Source organism: Amphiprion ocellaris, chromosome 23 (assembly GCF_022539595.1).
Source record: "Amphiprion ocellaris isolate individual 3 ecotype Okinawa chromosome 23, ASM2253959v1, whole genome shotgun sequence".
In the NCBI taxonomy this organism is placed as follows: Eukaryota; Metazoa; Chordata; class Actinopteri; family Pomacentridae; genus Amphiprion; species Amphiprion ocellaris.
In genome coordinates, this window is record NC_072788.1 from 24,893,627 (window position 1) to 24,910,877 (window position 17,251).

General features: G+C 38.9%; 2 protein-coding genes across 2 annotated transcripts; both read left to right on the forward strand.

Annotated features, from left to right (window-relative positions):
• Nucleotides 1–2,655: 2,655 nt before the first annotated feature.
• Nucleotides 2,656–8,747, forward strand: LOC129348077 (ICOS ligand-like). The gene is made up of 4 exons (XM_055007461.1): nt 2,656–3,063; nt 3,609–3,721; nt 5,610–5,945; nt 6,107–8,747. The coding sequence occupies exons 2-4, from the start codon at nt 3,658–3,660 to the stop codon at nt 6,226–6,228; spliced, it is 522 nt and encodes a 173-aa protein (XP_054863436.1). The 5' UTR covers nt 2,656–3,063; nt 3,609–3,657; the 3' UTR covers nt 6,229–8,747.
• A 1,339-nt stretch (nt 8,748–10,086) lies between these two features.
• wdr55 (WD repeat domain 55) lies at nt 10,087–15,799 on the forward strand. Its single transcript, XM_055007639.1, has 4 exons — nt 10,087–10,592; nt 11,820–11,926; nt 13,378–13,647; nt 15,035–15,799. The coding sequence occupies exons 1-4, from the start codon at nt 10,092–10,094 to the stop codon at nt 15,363–15,365; spliced, it is 1,209 nt and encodes a 402-aa protein (XP_054863614.1). The 5' UTR covers nt 10,087–10,091; the 3' UTR covers nt 15,366–15,799.
• The last annotated feature ends 1,452 nt before the right edge of the window (nt 15,800–17,251 follow it).

Genomic DNA, 17,251 nt, shown 5'->3' on the forward strand with positions numbered 1-17,251 from the left:
AATGACGGAGGTGTAATGTAAATATTTTGCTATACTACTATTTTTATGTATTATTTGTCCATTCGTTATCATTATGATATTATCATCATCATTTGCATTTCTTTTGCAGTTATTTACGGATGGTTTGTGGCCATTTGTGTCATTTTGTTGTACTATTTGTTAACTTAAAGGTCACTTTGCGTTTCTCTGTGGCTGTTTTTGGGTCTGATTGTGGTCATATTAAACTTTTTGTTCATTTTACGTCTCTTTGTGGTCATTTTAAATCTCTTTGTAGTCATTTCTTTTTGGTCATGTTACTCAGCTAAGATGACTGGATATAAAGCAGTTCAAATTAATTCCACCTAGAGCTGCAGCAGTAAGATTCTACTTAAGATTTGATGCATAAATAATCTAATGAATCTATATGGCATAATATAGAACTTACATGGTATACAGAATAACTATTTTTACTTTTTACTTATTAATTACAATTAATGACAAACAGTGAGAGGGTCTCTGAGGACGGCAGGATTTTTCTGTTATTCTTTAGGTCTTTAAACGACGGTCTATAAAAATCACTACAGGCAACAATCAATTGGCTCATTCAGTCAGAATCAGAGACAGTTATATCACAAGCAGGTTTTCACATACTGACTTTGTGTTTAAGTGCATAACTGTAAAAGATTTCAAAGGCTCAAGTGCTGGGCAAGAGACACAACAGAACTCGGAATCAAATAAAGCTTTTATTTTTACGAAACAGGATCAGTACAGGAAGAACTACTCAAAAAGGTAACCAGGAACTAACACTAAAAGTGTAAAATTAAACCTGTAAAACTACAGCTAAAGATCAAGAACGACAACTAGGGGTCAAGAACTACAATTAGAGGTCAAGAACTACAACTAAGTGGTCAACAATTATAACTAGGGGTCAAGAACTACAACCGGAAGCAGCAAAAAGTCATCTCTGGTTAAAACAATACGCAAAGCAGAATGCTAGAGTCCTCAAGCGGGTGGGCAGAATAATGACACAGAGGACAAAATACAAACTAACCCATGATAGGTAGAACCTAGCAGGAGAGTGAAGAACGTTCCACACACTGGTGACGGGAGGTGGACCTGTTGGTGGACAGGAAGTAGAGCTGAGGTGAAAGGACGCAGCCTTGTGGAGATCAGAAAGAGTCAGAAACATGTTTCCCAGCTTCACCTGCTACTTCCTGTCAGACAGGAAGTCAGAGATCCACCTGCAGCTGGCAGAGCTTGTCCTGCAGCAGAGTTGGGAGGATTGTATTAAAGCAGAGCTGAAATCCACAGAAAGGATCCTGGTGTAGGTTTCTGCAGAGTCCAGATGCTGGAGGATGGAGTTCAGATCTACGTTGACAGCATCGTCTACAGACCTGTTGTCTCTGTAGGGAACTGCAGGGTCCAGGAGTGGGTTGGTGATGGATCTGAGACGGGATAAAACAAATGACTTCATCACCACAGAGGTTAGCAGGTCTGTAGTCGTCCAGTCCAGTGGTCCTTGGGTTCTTTGGGAGGGTTGATGGTGGAGGTCTTGACAAGCTGAAAATATCCATAAACACTGAAGACAGCTGGTCAGAACAGTTCTTCAAGGTGGATGGAGACAGAATCTGGCTGCTTTGTGAGGGTTCTGTCTCTAGAAGAGTCTGTTGATGTCTCTGTCCAGGATATGAGAAGAGTCTCTGTGGTGGAGGACGGGGTCTGAGGTGAGATGTTGTGGAGGGGTCCAGGTTCCTCATGAGGTGGAGCTGATGGGCGCTGGGGTTCAGGACTGTTCCACTGTCTTTCAAAGCTACAGCAGAACTGGTTCAGGTGGAGTTTTTGATGTATAGTTGATCAGTCTTGGTTAATTCCTATTTGTGCTCCTTCCCAGTCTGGACTCTTTCCTGCTCATGCCTCCCCCCTGGAACCGTCTGCCATCAGTTGCCCTTTGGAATTCTGGATCCACTGTCCACTCACCTCCGTCTCTGGATCATCCCCCCTACCTCCTGGTTTCAACTCCTGCCAAGCCAACGCCAAATACCAAGGACCCCTAGTTTCAGCCTTTTACCCCTGCTCTGTATCCAAGTCCGCTAAGTTCCTGATAGCCCTGAGCCAGACTGGTAGTCATTAGAGATACTCTATTGGGTTATTGTTGTGTTGTGCTTTAGCGATTCATAGGTCTGTATAGTTCTTATTGATTTAGTGTGCTTTCTTGTAGTACTTTCCTGTTGGGTATTACTTTCCGTGGGTTTGTGCAGTTGTGTTTATAGTGTCCGGCTCTAGTGTTATTTACCCACCAGCTCACTAGAGGATTTCTGTTCCCCTGGCCACCTTTTGCAGTTTAGTTGTGATCTTTAGTCACTTCCTTTTGTAGTCCATCTTTGATAATTGTTTTCTTGTTATACGTTGTGGTGTAAATAAAAGCTTTATACCTTTTACCTTCTCATGCATCTGATCCTCACTGGGAATCCATAACACCAGGAGAACAAACAGAAACATATCAGACCTTCATAGTTCATCATGATTCTTTGATCACACATTGAGCTGCTGCAGAGATAAGGATAAGGATAAGGATAAGGATAAGGATAAGGATAAGGATAAACTTTATTGATCCCACAGTGGGGAAAGTTCAACGTTACAGCAGCTCCAAAGAAAAAGTATAAAGGCAGTGCAGGAATAGATAAGAAAAAGAAACAGTGCAAAAATTGCAGGAAAAAAAACATTATATACAGATGATTTTTTCTTCTTATAAATATGTAGAAGATTATATACAAGAGGAGATCATGAACAGTCTGGCTGTTAAACAGGAAGAATCAGACCTCAGGAAGGTTTCATGTCTACAGCTACAAGCTCCACCTTCAGACAGAAACACAGAAACTATTTCTCTGAACAGCCACATGTCACAGTTTCAGCGGAATCATCAGTAAACGACTTTTCGTTAGTGTTTACTGGTTAAACTGTGGCTGTTGTTGGATATTTGTACCAGTCTAAGTGTTGGATTAAAAGAAGAACACGGTAAAATGGCTGCTGTAATCTTTGCGTTATTCTGCCGTTTGGTCTGTTTCCTGGTCTGTACCTGTACAGGTGAGTTAAACATGTTCACATGTTCAGATCTAATATTCAGGAAGTTGTTTTGTAAAGATTTTAGAAACTTGGTCTTTTCTCAGAGCTGCTGAAACAGACAACCTAGCTCCAGTACTAACGTTTATTCATGTTGTTCTGAGTCTGTTTCATGCTTTATAACGCTCACTTTGACCTGTTTATTTCACCTTGAAGCAGCTGTAGAGACTAACGGGCTCCAACATGTTGGACAACGATAAAAATCAGCAGCTTTTGGTTTTTCAGTCAGTCGTCAACAATCAACACATCTCATGTAACTAATCACAGGAGGAGGTATCAGCCTCGGTGTGTCTTCGAAATCTAAAAAGTTAGATAATTACTTTAACTTTTCAGCTCTTGGACACATCACAGACAAAAGTCATGTGCGCCATTTCCAAAGAAATACGGAAATAACTCCGTTTTTCTCCAGCTTCTCTACACAGCCACACCTCGTAGCTCCGGTGTAAAGATCAGCAGAAAATGACTTTAACTCGTGTTTGACGATTCAACTTTTTTTTAATTGGATATAGTTCCCGGTCTAAGGGTTGATCAGAGGAAGAGGAAGAAGCAGACGGTAAAATGAAGGCTGGAACATGTATGTCGTTCTGTCTGACCGTCTACCTCCTGGTCTACACCTGTACAGGTGAGTTAAACATGTTCATACATTCAGATCTAATATTCAGGAGGTTGTTGTTGGAACTCTCTAGAACACGAGTCCGTACTTGCATCGTTAATGTGCAATTGGAACACCGGCATACTTGATATCATCACCACCTCGGCTCATCTACTCTGATTGTTTTTACCGGGGTTTTCTAACATGCAGCCCACAGGCCAGAACCGGCCCTCCAGAGGATCCATTACGGCCCGCGGGATCATAATGTTTTGTAAAGAGATAGTTCGTTAAATGTGATTTGGAGTTGTGGTTATTTATAGGTTACTATTCTGTGATTTTACTGGTCCGGTCAACTGGAGATCAAATTGGGCTGAATGTGGAACTTGAACTAAAATGAGTTTGACTCCTCTGAAAACAACACAATGGAATCAGATAAAATAAAAATGCGCTGCACATTCACGTTTTAATATAAAAAAAAGCTGTGTGTATATATATATATATATATATATATATAAATATATATATATATATATATATATATATATATAGTGATTCCACCTTGTTATTGCCTTGTAGTTCAGGGGCCACATAAAGCCCAGTCTGATCTCCAGTGATCCGCACCAGCAAAATAAATGACCACAACTCCAACTTTTTCCCTTTGTTTTATTGCAAAAAAGTACATTCTGACAATGTTCACACTTAATGAATGTTCTCTTTACAAAATATCATGAACAACCTGAAATTTCTTTAAAAAAAAAAAAAAAAAAAGCAAGTTCAGTTTTAACAATATTATGCCTCAGTTTATCATTTATTCATGCATTGCAACATACAGATCAGCTATCAGACGGCTTTGTTTCCATTCTCTGGTTGTACTCCACCTTGGATTGTGCTACATTCACTAACTTTTTGTCCTTCATTATGGCTCAGTCAGACTCTTCTGATGCTTGGAAGAAAAGGAAAGCCGTCTCCATGGAAGTGAAATTAGATAGAATAAAACACAAAGTCATTGTGAGGGTGTGGAAGTTCTTTGTCCTCTGAAGGGGCCCTAAACCACTGGTTTAAGTGATGTAATAACTTCTACTGTGTTTGTTTCAAGCCACAAAGTTTTCTATGATTCAAAGTCAGGTAGGGTGAATGACAGAAAACACATACGACATACTCACGTATCGATTGCTTCTTAGCATCTGTGGGTTTATACTCCAAAATACAAACTGTTTCTATGGTAGCACCGTGTTGTGTTGTGTATGAGGAGACTAAGTTGGTGAAAGACGTTCAGCTCATGTAACTACAGAACCAGGACTTTATAGACTATTTGAAAACATAGATGAGTTCTTTAAAATGAATACAACACAAACTTGTGCCAGGACCAGGTGGGAAGCATTTAAGGCTTTTCTAAGGAGACATTTAATGAAGTACAATCACTCTAACTCTAAAAAAGAGACAACATTTAGAGGATAAAATTAGAAGAAAACCTAAAAAAAAGTTGAGTAGAAAAATGGCCCAAAAACAGAAACAGAACCTCTAACTCTGAGAGTTTGACGAGCTAACAGCCTTCAGAGCAGACTCAAACAAACGTTAGCTGCTTTATCTTTGTCAGAACGTTCCCCTGCCAGCACCACCAGATTTATTTCTGAAGGTTAAAAATGATGTGTTGGATTCATGAGGAACAATAGAAATACAAGGCGACATTTAACATATTTACATTTAGCCAAAGCTCCAGAATTAAAGACTAATGATTTAATGCTGTAATGGCAGGAAGATCAGACATGGAGGTTTTAATGGGAAAAACATTTTCACCTTTAATGTCCTGTAAGTCCAGACAGAAACAGAAGCAGCAGCTCAGAGTTCATGGAGGAGTTCAGTGGTTAAACTCTTCTCATCTGGATCAACTTTAACTTCTCTGCTGTTTCTTCTTCAGCTCTGACAAACATGACGACTTATGTTGGAGAGAATGTCACTCTGCCATGTCAAGTTCCCGACAACTACAAACCCTTCACAGGTTTAGAGTGCAGAAGATCTCCTCAGAATCCAAAATTTGTTTTTGTGTTCCGAAATAAACGCTTCAATCAACATGACCAGGATCCATCTTATAAGAACCGGGTGGATGTGCAGGACAAAGAGATGAAGGACGGAAATGTTTCTCTGATTCTGATGAATGTGACGATGGAGGACAATGGAGAATACGAGTGTCGGGTTTTTCAGGGAACAAAGAATGAACTCATCTGCAGCATCATCCTAGAAGTTCATCCACCAGGTGAGTTTGTGTTCAGAGTTCAGTTTGTGTCTCTGATGAAGCTGCTTGGTCTCAGATCAGATGTTTGTGGTTTATAAAGATGTTGCTGATGAGACTTTGGAGAAAACAGCTGATCTGACTGATGTTCAATCACCTGATGTCTCTGATATTTCTGTCTGTAGGAGACAAGGTTGAAATCATTGGAGATGGAAGAGACAAGGATGGAGGAAACAAGGATGGAGGAGACATGGTTGGACTCATTGTAGGACCAATAGGGAGTGTGATAGTGTCGTTGTTTCTCTGATGTCCGTGATGTGCAGGTGGAGAAGAAACGCCCGTTGACACTGACTTTCTTAATAAGAACTTTATTAAAAGAAAGAACAGTATCATACAGACAGAAGTTGTCTGGAAGGATGTCGCCCAATGATCCTCCTCGAACAAAGACCAACGGTCAGTTTTTATACCTTCTGAAAACGTATAGAATTACAGCATCTGGTTTACATCCCCACTAAAGAATGATAACTCCTCAGACAAGACTCCCCTTCTGTGCATTCCTAAGGATTACAAATCAGCAATAGGTTAACAGTGGACTCCAAGGTCAACATAACATAGGATTTCTGGAGCCGAAAAGACATTCCTCAATACTCACTACCTCCTGTTAGTTAAAGGTTCACTTTATGGTCAACAACTATCAGAACTCATATCAGATCAGATACTTCAATAGTTCTTGCTGTTTTGGCTTTTATTGGGTTTCGGATCTATAGAGGATGTATGAGGCAGAATCCAAACCTCTCAGTTCCTCCTAATGAAGCAAAACCTACAACAATGTCGACACTTTCTGAGTCAGCAGAACCAACCACAGCTTCTGCACCTTTGATGAACCCACCAGCAGAAGAACAAACTGAAATGTGAACAGAACAGAATGAACCTGTCACTGTCACTCCTGCAGCCCCAGGATCTAGTTAGTGGCAGTCCTCTCCCCTCCTCCGGCCTTTCTCCTCTCTCAGAGGCTTGGCAGCAGGTGTGGACAATCATCAGCAGCAGAGCAGTGCATGGGCAGGTGGGAGTGATCCAATCAACCACTCCAACTCCTCCATAAGACCTGACACCACTCACCACTTGTCGCCGGACCGTGAACGTTCTCCAGTCAGTGCTGCTCACCGTTGTGTCTAGCTCTGTTGTCTCTTGCTCTCAGTAGTCCTGTGTTTGCTTCTTCCTAGCCGGACTCCTGCCTGCTCATGCAACCCCGAAATCCCTGCTCCAACCTATCACAAATCCCTCTGAGAGCACTTACCACCCTGGACTTCTTCTGCCTCTCTGGACTCCTCTCTCGTCAGGTCGGTTCACCGTTTTCCCCGCCCTTCCGAAGCCGCCATGCCACCTCAGAACCCAGCCCTTGATCCTCCACCCAGCCTCTCCAGCTCTGGTTGTCAGCCACTCCTCCGCCACCGCCAGCCTCACGCTGTGACCTCCCAGACAGCCTCCACTACCTCTCCCTTGTCTGGCTTACACCCAGCTCCCCCCACCGGATACTCTCCTACTGGACCCCTTCACTTAACCCGTTTAATCCCACTGGCAGCAATTGTTGCCGCTCATTTTTCTTTTAATTTTTATTCTCTAAAAGCGTTGTTTTGGCTTTGGACAGCTAATGAAAGTTTTAAAATCAAAGAACAGGTTGTCTCCTCTAAATTGCATCAATGTCATGTGATTAGTGTGGATGGTCACATGACTAGGCCTCTTTACTTCCTGCCTGCGCCGATGGAAGGAGATGTCTGTCTCAAACTTGTACAAGAAGAATTTATTTAAATACCTTAATTAACCAATATAACTTATATATTTTGTACATTTCTAAAAGGGTCTACTACTGATATATGATGAGAATTTTATGCCTGCATGCATCTTTTGATCATATGAAGAGTAAACGTAAGTACGGCAACATTTGTTGCTGCTAACATAATCCATAGTCATAGTGTTGTGCTGTGTGTCAAAGGTTTTGGCTGTTTATCCTCTTCATCTAATGTTTTTTTTTTTCTACACGGCTAAAAATCATAACAGGTTTTGAATCTTCTAGACTTAAAAAAGCCCCAAACTGATATGTGCTACATCACAGTCATTCCTACAGTATAAAAAGATGCAGTTAAAGTTGACTGATAGTGACCCTCAGATAGAGTAGCAGTACTGAGGTGAAACAGGCCATTTATCTGCTACACTCCTGAATGATGAAGCAGAGGTGACCAATCTGGAGGATGATGAAGATGTTCACCTGATAAGTCCAGACCAATGCAATAACTACCCTTTAAAATACGCAAAGTAGGAACAGGGTTTTTAAAATACCCCGATGAGCAGCCACATCCAATAAACCAGATTTTATGACCTATGGAGGAACTGCAGCAGACTGCATGAAACAAACTAAAGCTGACCCTGTTGATTTGTTCCTGCTGATGTATCCTCTAACTCTAAGGGTGCTCACAAGATGAAGCCATACACAGAACAGCTATCACTTGCATGAAAGCATTATGTACACTCATCTTCTGGCCATGATGTTAGTGGTCAGTAAATAGTCAATCTAAGCTACTGCCACAATGTGAATTTATTTTATTTTATAAACTATGGTCAGTTCTTATTTTGTAATATCAAACACTCTTACGGTTAAACAATCTGAGACACCATGAAGATCAAAAAATGTCATCATTTTGAACTTTGTCACATGAACTATTTCCATCTTGTTTGGTCTTTTGCATTCTGCTCTGGTTCTTGTTCACAACAACGTTAACATCAGTGTTTCAGAGCTGCTGCCTCAGAAAATAAATAACTTAAAGCTGATTTTGTGTGGCGTGTTTCTTTATAAATGTTAGAAATCAGGTCTCTTTAATCATAAACTGCTGTTGGGTTGGTGAACTTGTTGACATGCTGTTGGGATTTCACCGAAGCCTCTTATTGGACGATGATTACAGGTGACTGATCCATTTTTAATGCAAGGATTCCTGAAGTTTTCATTCGGATGTTCAGTAGTGTTCAGTTCTGCACTTTCAGCTGGTATTTTCCCTCCTTTGTAACATCTGGAAGACAAACTCCCAGCTTTAAAACTCCCAGAAATGGAGGGCAACTATTCAATAAACGTGTTAACTTTCATACTACCGAGCCTACATGTACTCATTCTACCAAGCAGCTCTAACTTCCTACATTTTCTGAATGGAATCAGGTTTACACTCGATACAAACACTTTCCACATGTTGTTTCCAGATTGGCTGGCCAGCCGTCCAATGGGAACCTCCATGTTACGTCTCTTTCTTGTCATTTTACGTCTTTGTAGTCATTTTGCGTCTCTTTGTGGTCGTGTTACTCAGATAAGATGACTGGATATGAAGCAGTTCAAATTAATTCTACCTGGAGCTGCAGCAGTAAAATTCTGCTGAAGATTTGATGCATAAATAATCTAATGAATCTATATGGCATAATATAGAACTTACAGGGTATACAGAATACATATTTTTATTTTTTATATATTAATTACAATAATGAAAATTAATTAAGTAGTTTTTTTTATGTAACAGAGCATTTTCATTAAAATATTTGTACCTCAGATATGTTAGCATCATTATTATTATTGTTTATTATATTTATAATAATAATGTTTTTCCTCTTGTTGTGGTTATTATTACTATTAAGAATATTAATTCATTAATTTCATTTAACTATCCAGTAGGACAGTTAAAAAATGTAATAAAATAAAATAAAGTAATAGTAGAGCAGTAATAGTACTACTTACAGGGTGTAAAGAATAAATATTTTTAATTTTGAAATATTAACCATAATTAATGATATTTAATTAAGTAGGATTTTTTCTTTTAACAGAATATTATTATTTTAAAATATTTGTGCTTTATATATAGCAGTATGATTATTATTTTATTTTCTTCTAAATTAATGTAGATATTATTTCATCATCATCATCATCATTATTATTATTATTATTATTATTATTATTATTATTATTATTATTATTATTATTATTATTATTATTATTATTATTATTATTATGTTTATCAATTAAAGTAGATACTAATTGTATTTATTTATGTTGTTCAATCCTCCAGTAGGGGGCGCTGCGGTCTGTTTTCTTCTACGTCATATTTCAGCGTAGAAAAAGAGAGGAGGGAAAACAACATGGCGGCGCCCACGGAACACGTTGAAGTCTCTTCCACGGAGGAAAACAACAAACCGGAACCAGCGGCTCCAGAACCAGACCGGGACTCGGACGAGGACTCGGACGGAGCCGAGCCGCCCGGGCCGAAGGTTCGGGACACGCCGGAGGACATCCGGCTGGAGGCGGCCGCCAACACGGTGGCGCTGCACCCCACCCGGGACCTGCTAGTGTGCGGGGACGTGGACGGGGACGTGTACGCCTTCTCCTATTCGTGCACGGAGGGAGAGAACCGGGAGCTGTGGTCGTCCGGACACCACCTGAAGTCCTGCCGCCAGGTGCGCTTCTCCGAGGACGGCCGGAAGCTGTTCAGCGTGTCCCGGGACAAGGCGGTCCACCTGCTGGACGTGGAGCGGGGACAGCTGGTGACACGGATCCGGGGGGCCCACGGAGCCCCGATCAACAGCCTGCTGCTGGTGGACGAGAACATCGTGGCGACCGGAGACGACGGAGGAACCCTGAAGGTATCAGACCCTGAAGGTGTCAGACCCTGAAGGTGTCAGACCCTGAAGGTGTCAGACCCTGAAGGTGTCAGACCCTGAAGGTGTCAGACCCGGGGTCCAGATGTGGAACCACAGCTGGTCTGGGTCCTGATAAAACACCTGCTACTGCTGGAGGTCCAGCATGGTCCACCCAGACTGGTCCTGTACTGGTCTAAGCTGGACTTCTAGTGGTCCACTGTCATTCTTTAATGGTTTAATCAGGTTTTTATGGTCATAGATGGTTCATCAGCGGATTAAAATGAGCTATTAATGGTTAAAAATGATCTTGGTGGTTTAGGACAAACCTCTGGTGATCTAAGATGTCCATAGTGGTGTAAACTGTTGGTCTAAACTACTTTCCTGAAGTCCAAAATGGTCTCAGCTGGTTTCTAATGGTTTTAGACAAGACTTTCAAGACGTAAGTTGGGTTGAGGTCCAACAATGGTGTGAAATTATTCCCTTAAGATGGTGTCTTCGTGTCCTGAATGGACGTTCTTCTGGTCAAGATTGTGTTGTGGTGGTCTGAAAGTTGTCCAGAATTATCTGTTGATGTTTTAAACTGGTCTCGCTGTGTTTCAAGTCAAGACTTAGAAAGTTTAAAATGGTGTAATGACCCAGAATTGACAATATAGTGGTTTGTGAACAAAAAATAAATGACATAAGCTGATGAATTTCAATGGTTTCATAATGTCCTAAATGGTCTTTGATGGTTAAAATGGACGTTAAATGAGTTCAGATTGTGTTTTGGTGGTTTAGAATTCCATACACAGCGTTTTGAATGTTTGCTAGTGGTCTGAAATGAGCCAAAATGTTTTTTTAAAAAAGGTCTTTCAGTGGATTAAGACCAGACTCTTAATGTCCAAACTGGTTCTCAAATGATCTAAACTCTGACAGATCAACTGATGCTAAGTTTTAATGGCTTAAGGTGGTTGATTAGCATCCAGAATGGTGTTTTGGTGTTCAGCAGTGGTCTTTGAATGGATTAATGTTGGATTTGATGCTCTAATGTGGGTTTTAGTGGAATAAAAATGATTCCCAGTGGTTTGTTTGTGGTCCAGGTTGGTCTGTTAATGGATTAGATGATGATGATGTTCTTCTGCTCCCAGCTGGTGGAGTTCTGATCTTAGATGGTTCCAGTTGATAATCTGATCTTCCAAACTGGTTTCCTACCAGTCCTGAGTGGTATTTTGATGGTTTGTGTCTCTGGAGGTGTGGGACATGAGGAAGGGGACGTCCATCATGGACCTGAAGCACCATGAGGACTACATCAGTGACATCGCCGTGGACCAGGCCAAGAGGATCCTCCTCACAGCCAGGTAGCAATAATCTGGTTTATCAGAATATTCTCACCATCATGTCGAGTTTTTCCAGATTCTTCTCCAACAAAATCTAACAAACAATCCTCAAACACACTTCCTGAGAAGTGGACAGATGTGGAAGAAAAATGAACCGAAATGAACCCATGAACTTCATTTCTCTGAACAGAAACGCATTTCTTTGCAACGTCAGTGTTCTTTCTAAAAACATCATTTTAAAATGCTGAAAATAAAGTGGTGAACAAATCCTTTAAAGTGACAAATAATTTTTTTTCGCTCCTTCAAAACTTTGGGATTTTATAACTTGTATTCCGCTGCTCCTGTGAAACACCTGTGCCCTGTAGTATGTTGCTATTATTAATTATTAACTATAATTATAAATGCTCCTTCCTTGCTGTTGCATCGAGGACAGATTAGATGATGTCATGCATCCTCACTACAGTGACACATTTAATTTCAATTAACTGCTTTACATTTTAAATAAACATTTGGAAGTAGACTTTACTTTTAATAGAAAAAAACTCTATTAATAAATTAATTAATAAAAGTTAATTAATAATTAATTAATAACAATCAATTCTTATTAGAATTATTATTTTAATAATACAAAAAAATATACATATTTTTGATAAATTAAGCATGTATTAATAATAAAAACAATACATTTCTTCTTATTATCATTATTATTATTATTTATAAATTACATATTATTCATTATTCATTATTAATTGATTAATAAATGAAATTAAATTAAGAAAAGTTATTTTAATAATTATTATTATTTAAATAATAATTTATAAAAAATTAATACATTTTAATAAGTTAAACATTTATAAATAAATAAACCAATTATGATTTTTATAATTATATATAAATTAATTTTATTAATTATTTATTACTTAAAAATGAAGTTAATTAATAAATAAAGTTAAATACTAGTAATATTTATTATTTAATTATTTAAATCATAATGATTTAATAATTATTTAATTATTTTAATAATTAATAAAAATTAATATTTATTATTTTTAGTACATTTAAAATGTATTAATTTATTAATACATTTAATTAAATTCTCTGATTGAAAAATAAATATTTTTCCTTAATGTATCAATTTATAAAATTAATACATTTATTATTGTTATTTTTTATGAATTAAATATTATCAATAATGTATTAGTTAATTAAATTAAATTGTCTGATTAAAAATAAACATTTTTCCTTTATTTTTCCTCTCGGTTTTATTCAGACGTGCACTGAGGACACATTAGATGATGACGTCATCCATCCTCATGGAATTTGCTGTTCAGAAATATATTCTGTTGGATAAAAATGACAAAGTGGCTTCAACTAAAGTGACACAAACGTTTGTTTGTCTAAAGTTTAGCACCGTTCTGTTGATGTTAAATATAATTTCTCTGTCATTCGTACCTTCTCTGTGGTCTTTCCAGCGGTGACGGGACGATGGGCGTCTTCAACATCAAGCGGCGTCGCTTTGAGCTGCTGTCGGAGTACCAGAGTGGAGACCTGACCTCGGTGGCCATCATGAAGCGAGGGAAGAAGGTGGTCTGCGGCTCCAGCGAGGGAACCGTCTACATCTTCAACTGGAACGGCTTCGGGGCCACCAGTGACCGCTTCGCCATCAAAGCCGAGTCTGTGGACTGCATCGTCACCGTCACCGACAGCATCATGGTGACCGCCTCCATGGACGGATACATCCGGTCAGTCTATAGACTGTATATCAGTCACTGCCTCCATGGACGGATACATCCAGTTAGTCTATAGACTGTATATCAGTCACTGCCTCCATGGACGGATACATCCGGTCAGTCTATAGACTGTATATCAGTCACTGCCTCCATGGACGGATACATCCAGTCAGTCTGTAGACTGTATATCAGTCACTGCCTCCATGGACGGATACATCCAGTCAGTCTGTAGACTGTATATCAGTCACTGCCTCCATGGACGGATACATCCGGTCAGTCTGTAGACTGTATATCAGTCACTGCCTCCACCAGGATCCCACAGCTGTGTTCATATATTAATATAGGTCTAAATATATATGTGGCATTGATAAACAAATAAAGAAAAATTAAATATAAGTCTAAATATATGTAGCATAAGAAAACAAATACAAAAAAGTATCTGTTAATAATAATAGTAGGAGAACTGTAATGTAAATATCTTTTTAATAAAATAGGCATAACAATCACATTAAATCAAATAAATTAATAAAACTCTGCTTTAAAAATATTTTATATAGTATTAATAAACTAATAAAAAAACTTATTTGATTAAAATAATATTAATAGGGGAAGTGTAACTCAAATATTTTTGTAAAATATGCATTTTTAAAAATCACAGAAAATTACTTTTTAAATTAAATGTAAAAAATAAACTGCTGAAAAAAATACTACAAAATAATGAAAGTGAAATATAAATATTTTTAAAAAGATAAAATATGCATTTTAGGCAACCATATGAAATCAGATTCCTCAATAAATGAACAAATAAATAAATCTCTGCTCAAAAAATAAAATTTGAAATATCCTTTTTAAACAAACAGATGCATCCACATTTTATATAGCACAAATCAACCAATAAATAAAACTTATTTGATTAAAATAATAATAATAATAATAATAATAATAATAATAATAATAATAATAATAATAATAATAATACTAATAATAATAATAATAATAATAATAATAATAATAGAGGTCGTGTAGCATAAATAGGTTAAATTACATTTTAAATTAAATATAAAAAATAAAACAAACTGCTGAAAAAAATACAAAGAAATTATGAAAGTGTAACAAATATTTAATTATACTAATTAGAATTCTAAAATATGTATTTTAGGTAAACACATGGACGTGGATTTTCCTTTAAAAATGATAAATGTATTAATCATCTCCAGTTATAAAACACTAACACTGTCCTTTAGTTTTCTTCATGGTTTATAAAAATAAAGGTTTGTGGTTGTTTCACGTTGAAATGTGACTTGTTGTGACTTTATTGGAGACGACCTTCAAATTTAGGTAGAACCATGGTTCAGTCTTTGTCCAGGTTTATTAATGTGTTCTGTCCGTCCTCCATCAGCGCCATCAACCTGCTTCCCAACCGGGTCATCGGCTGCATCGGCCAGCACGTCGGCGAACCCATCGAGGAGCTGGCCAAGTCCAGAGACTCACGCTTCCTGGTCAGCTGTGGACACGACCAGCTGGTCAAGTTCTGGGACATCTCCAGTTTACCCGACGCCAAAGTCCAGGAGTACCGCAAGAGGAAGAGGAAGGACGGCCGGATGAAGTCGCTCACCAAGAAGGCGCTCGGAGACAACGACTTCTTCGCCGGACTGGTGGAGGAACCTGAGAAGAAGGAGGAGGATGAGGAGGAAGACGAGGAGGAGGAAAGTGACAGCGACAGCGATTAACACTTTGGTTCTTGTGACTTTAAAGACCTAAAAAAGTTGCTGCTGTTTGGTCAAAGGACCATCGACGTCAACGTGGAGGTCACTGAAGGTACCAAACCTCCTGAAAGTGTCGGACAAGAAACAAACCACGACTGGAACCTTTGGAGTCAACAATGAGGAGGAATGTTCAGAAATATCCATGAATCCTGATGGTTGATGAGCTAAACTGCTGGGTAGCATTCTGTGGAAGTCGGGATGGTGTTGGACTTCTGCCAAATGGTAGAAAATGTTGTTTTTTTCTAAAGAACGTGAATATTTAGCATATATTAACGCTAAAGGGCAGAAATAAAGACATTCTGGTGATGTTTATAACCTGTGAGCTCCATTTATTTGCTGAAAATGTGCTTCTTGTGAATTAATTTCACTGATTAAAAGCGTTTATTTTTTTCCCAGTGTGTGCTGTCGGTGTAAAAATGACTCAAAAAGTTCCATAATTTTAAGTTATGTAACTACAGAGTATTATTAGCTTTGGTAGCCATTAACCATCCTTTAAATTTTAAATATGTCGCCATGTTTTTAGCTTTGGCAGCCGTTAACCTTCATTCATATTTCAGAACATACTTTTTTATGTTCTTAGCATCTATAGACTCAAACGAGATTCCCAGGTTGAGTCACTAGCATCCCTAGGCTAGCAGCTACAGTCTTTCTGCTAGCAACTAGAGTCCCGAGACTACTCACTAGCATCTCTAGACTCAAGCTGGTATCCCAGGGTGAGTTACTAGCATCACTAGGTTATTCACTGGTATCCCATGGCTAGCAACAAGCACCCCTAGGCAAGTCACTAGCATCCCTAGGCTAGCAACTGGTGTCTGTAGGCTCGTCTCTAGCTTCCCAAGGTTAGCAACTAGCATCCGCAGATTAGTCACTAGCATCCCTAGGCTAGTCACTACTATCCTTAGGCTAGCAGCTAGAGTCTCTAGGTAAGTCACTTGCATCCCTACGCTAGCAACTGGTGTCTGCAGGCTCATCGCTAGTTTCCCAACGATAGCAACCAGCATCCACAGGCGATTCACGAGTATCCATATGCTTACAACTAGAGTCTCTTCGCAAGCCACTGGCATCCCTAGGCTAGCAACTGGTGTCTGTGGGCTTGTCTCCAGCTTCTCAAGGTTAGCATTTAGCATCCATAGGCTAGTCTCTAGTATCCATATGCTTACAACTAGAGTCTCTTGGCAAGCCACTAGCACCCCAAGGCTAGCAACTAGAGTCTCTTGGCAAGCCACTAGCACCCCAAGGCTAGCAACTAGAGTCTCTTGGCTAGTCAATGGCATCCCTAGGCCAGCAACTGGTGTCTGTGGGCTTGTCTCTAGCTTCACTAGGTTAGCAACTAGCATCCCTAGACTCAAGCTATAATCCCAAGGTGATTCACTAGCATCCCTAGGCTAGCAACTGGTGTCTATAGGCTCATCTCTTGCTTCCCAAGGTTAGCAGGTAGCATCCGTAGGCTAGTTGCATAGAGTTTGAAGTTGTTTTTTTTAATCCAATACCTACTTGAGACCTTTATCTCATATTATGGCTCATCATTTTCCAATGTTTGGTGCCATTTTCCACCAATCACATTTCCAAACACTGACATATTGTAGTTTAGGCAGTCAATGACCTTTTATATTTCAAGATTTTCTGCCGTATTTTTATGTTTGGTCACCATTAACCTTTGTTAATATTTTAAAGCCCATGGCCATATTTTTAGGTTAGGCAGCCATTGACCTTCATTTAAATTTCAAACATGGCCATATTTTTAAGTTACATAACTACAGACCTTCTTTCCTATTTCAAAATATACTGCCTTTTCTGTCCTTAAAATGTTAAAAGGGAGAAATAGTGCCATGAGAGTGTTGTTGTTACCT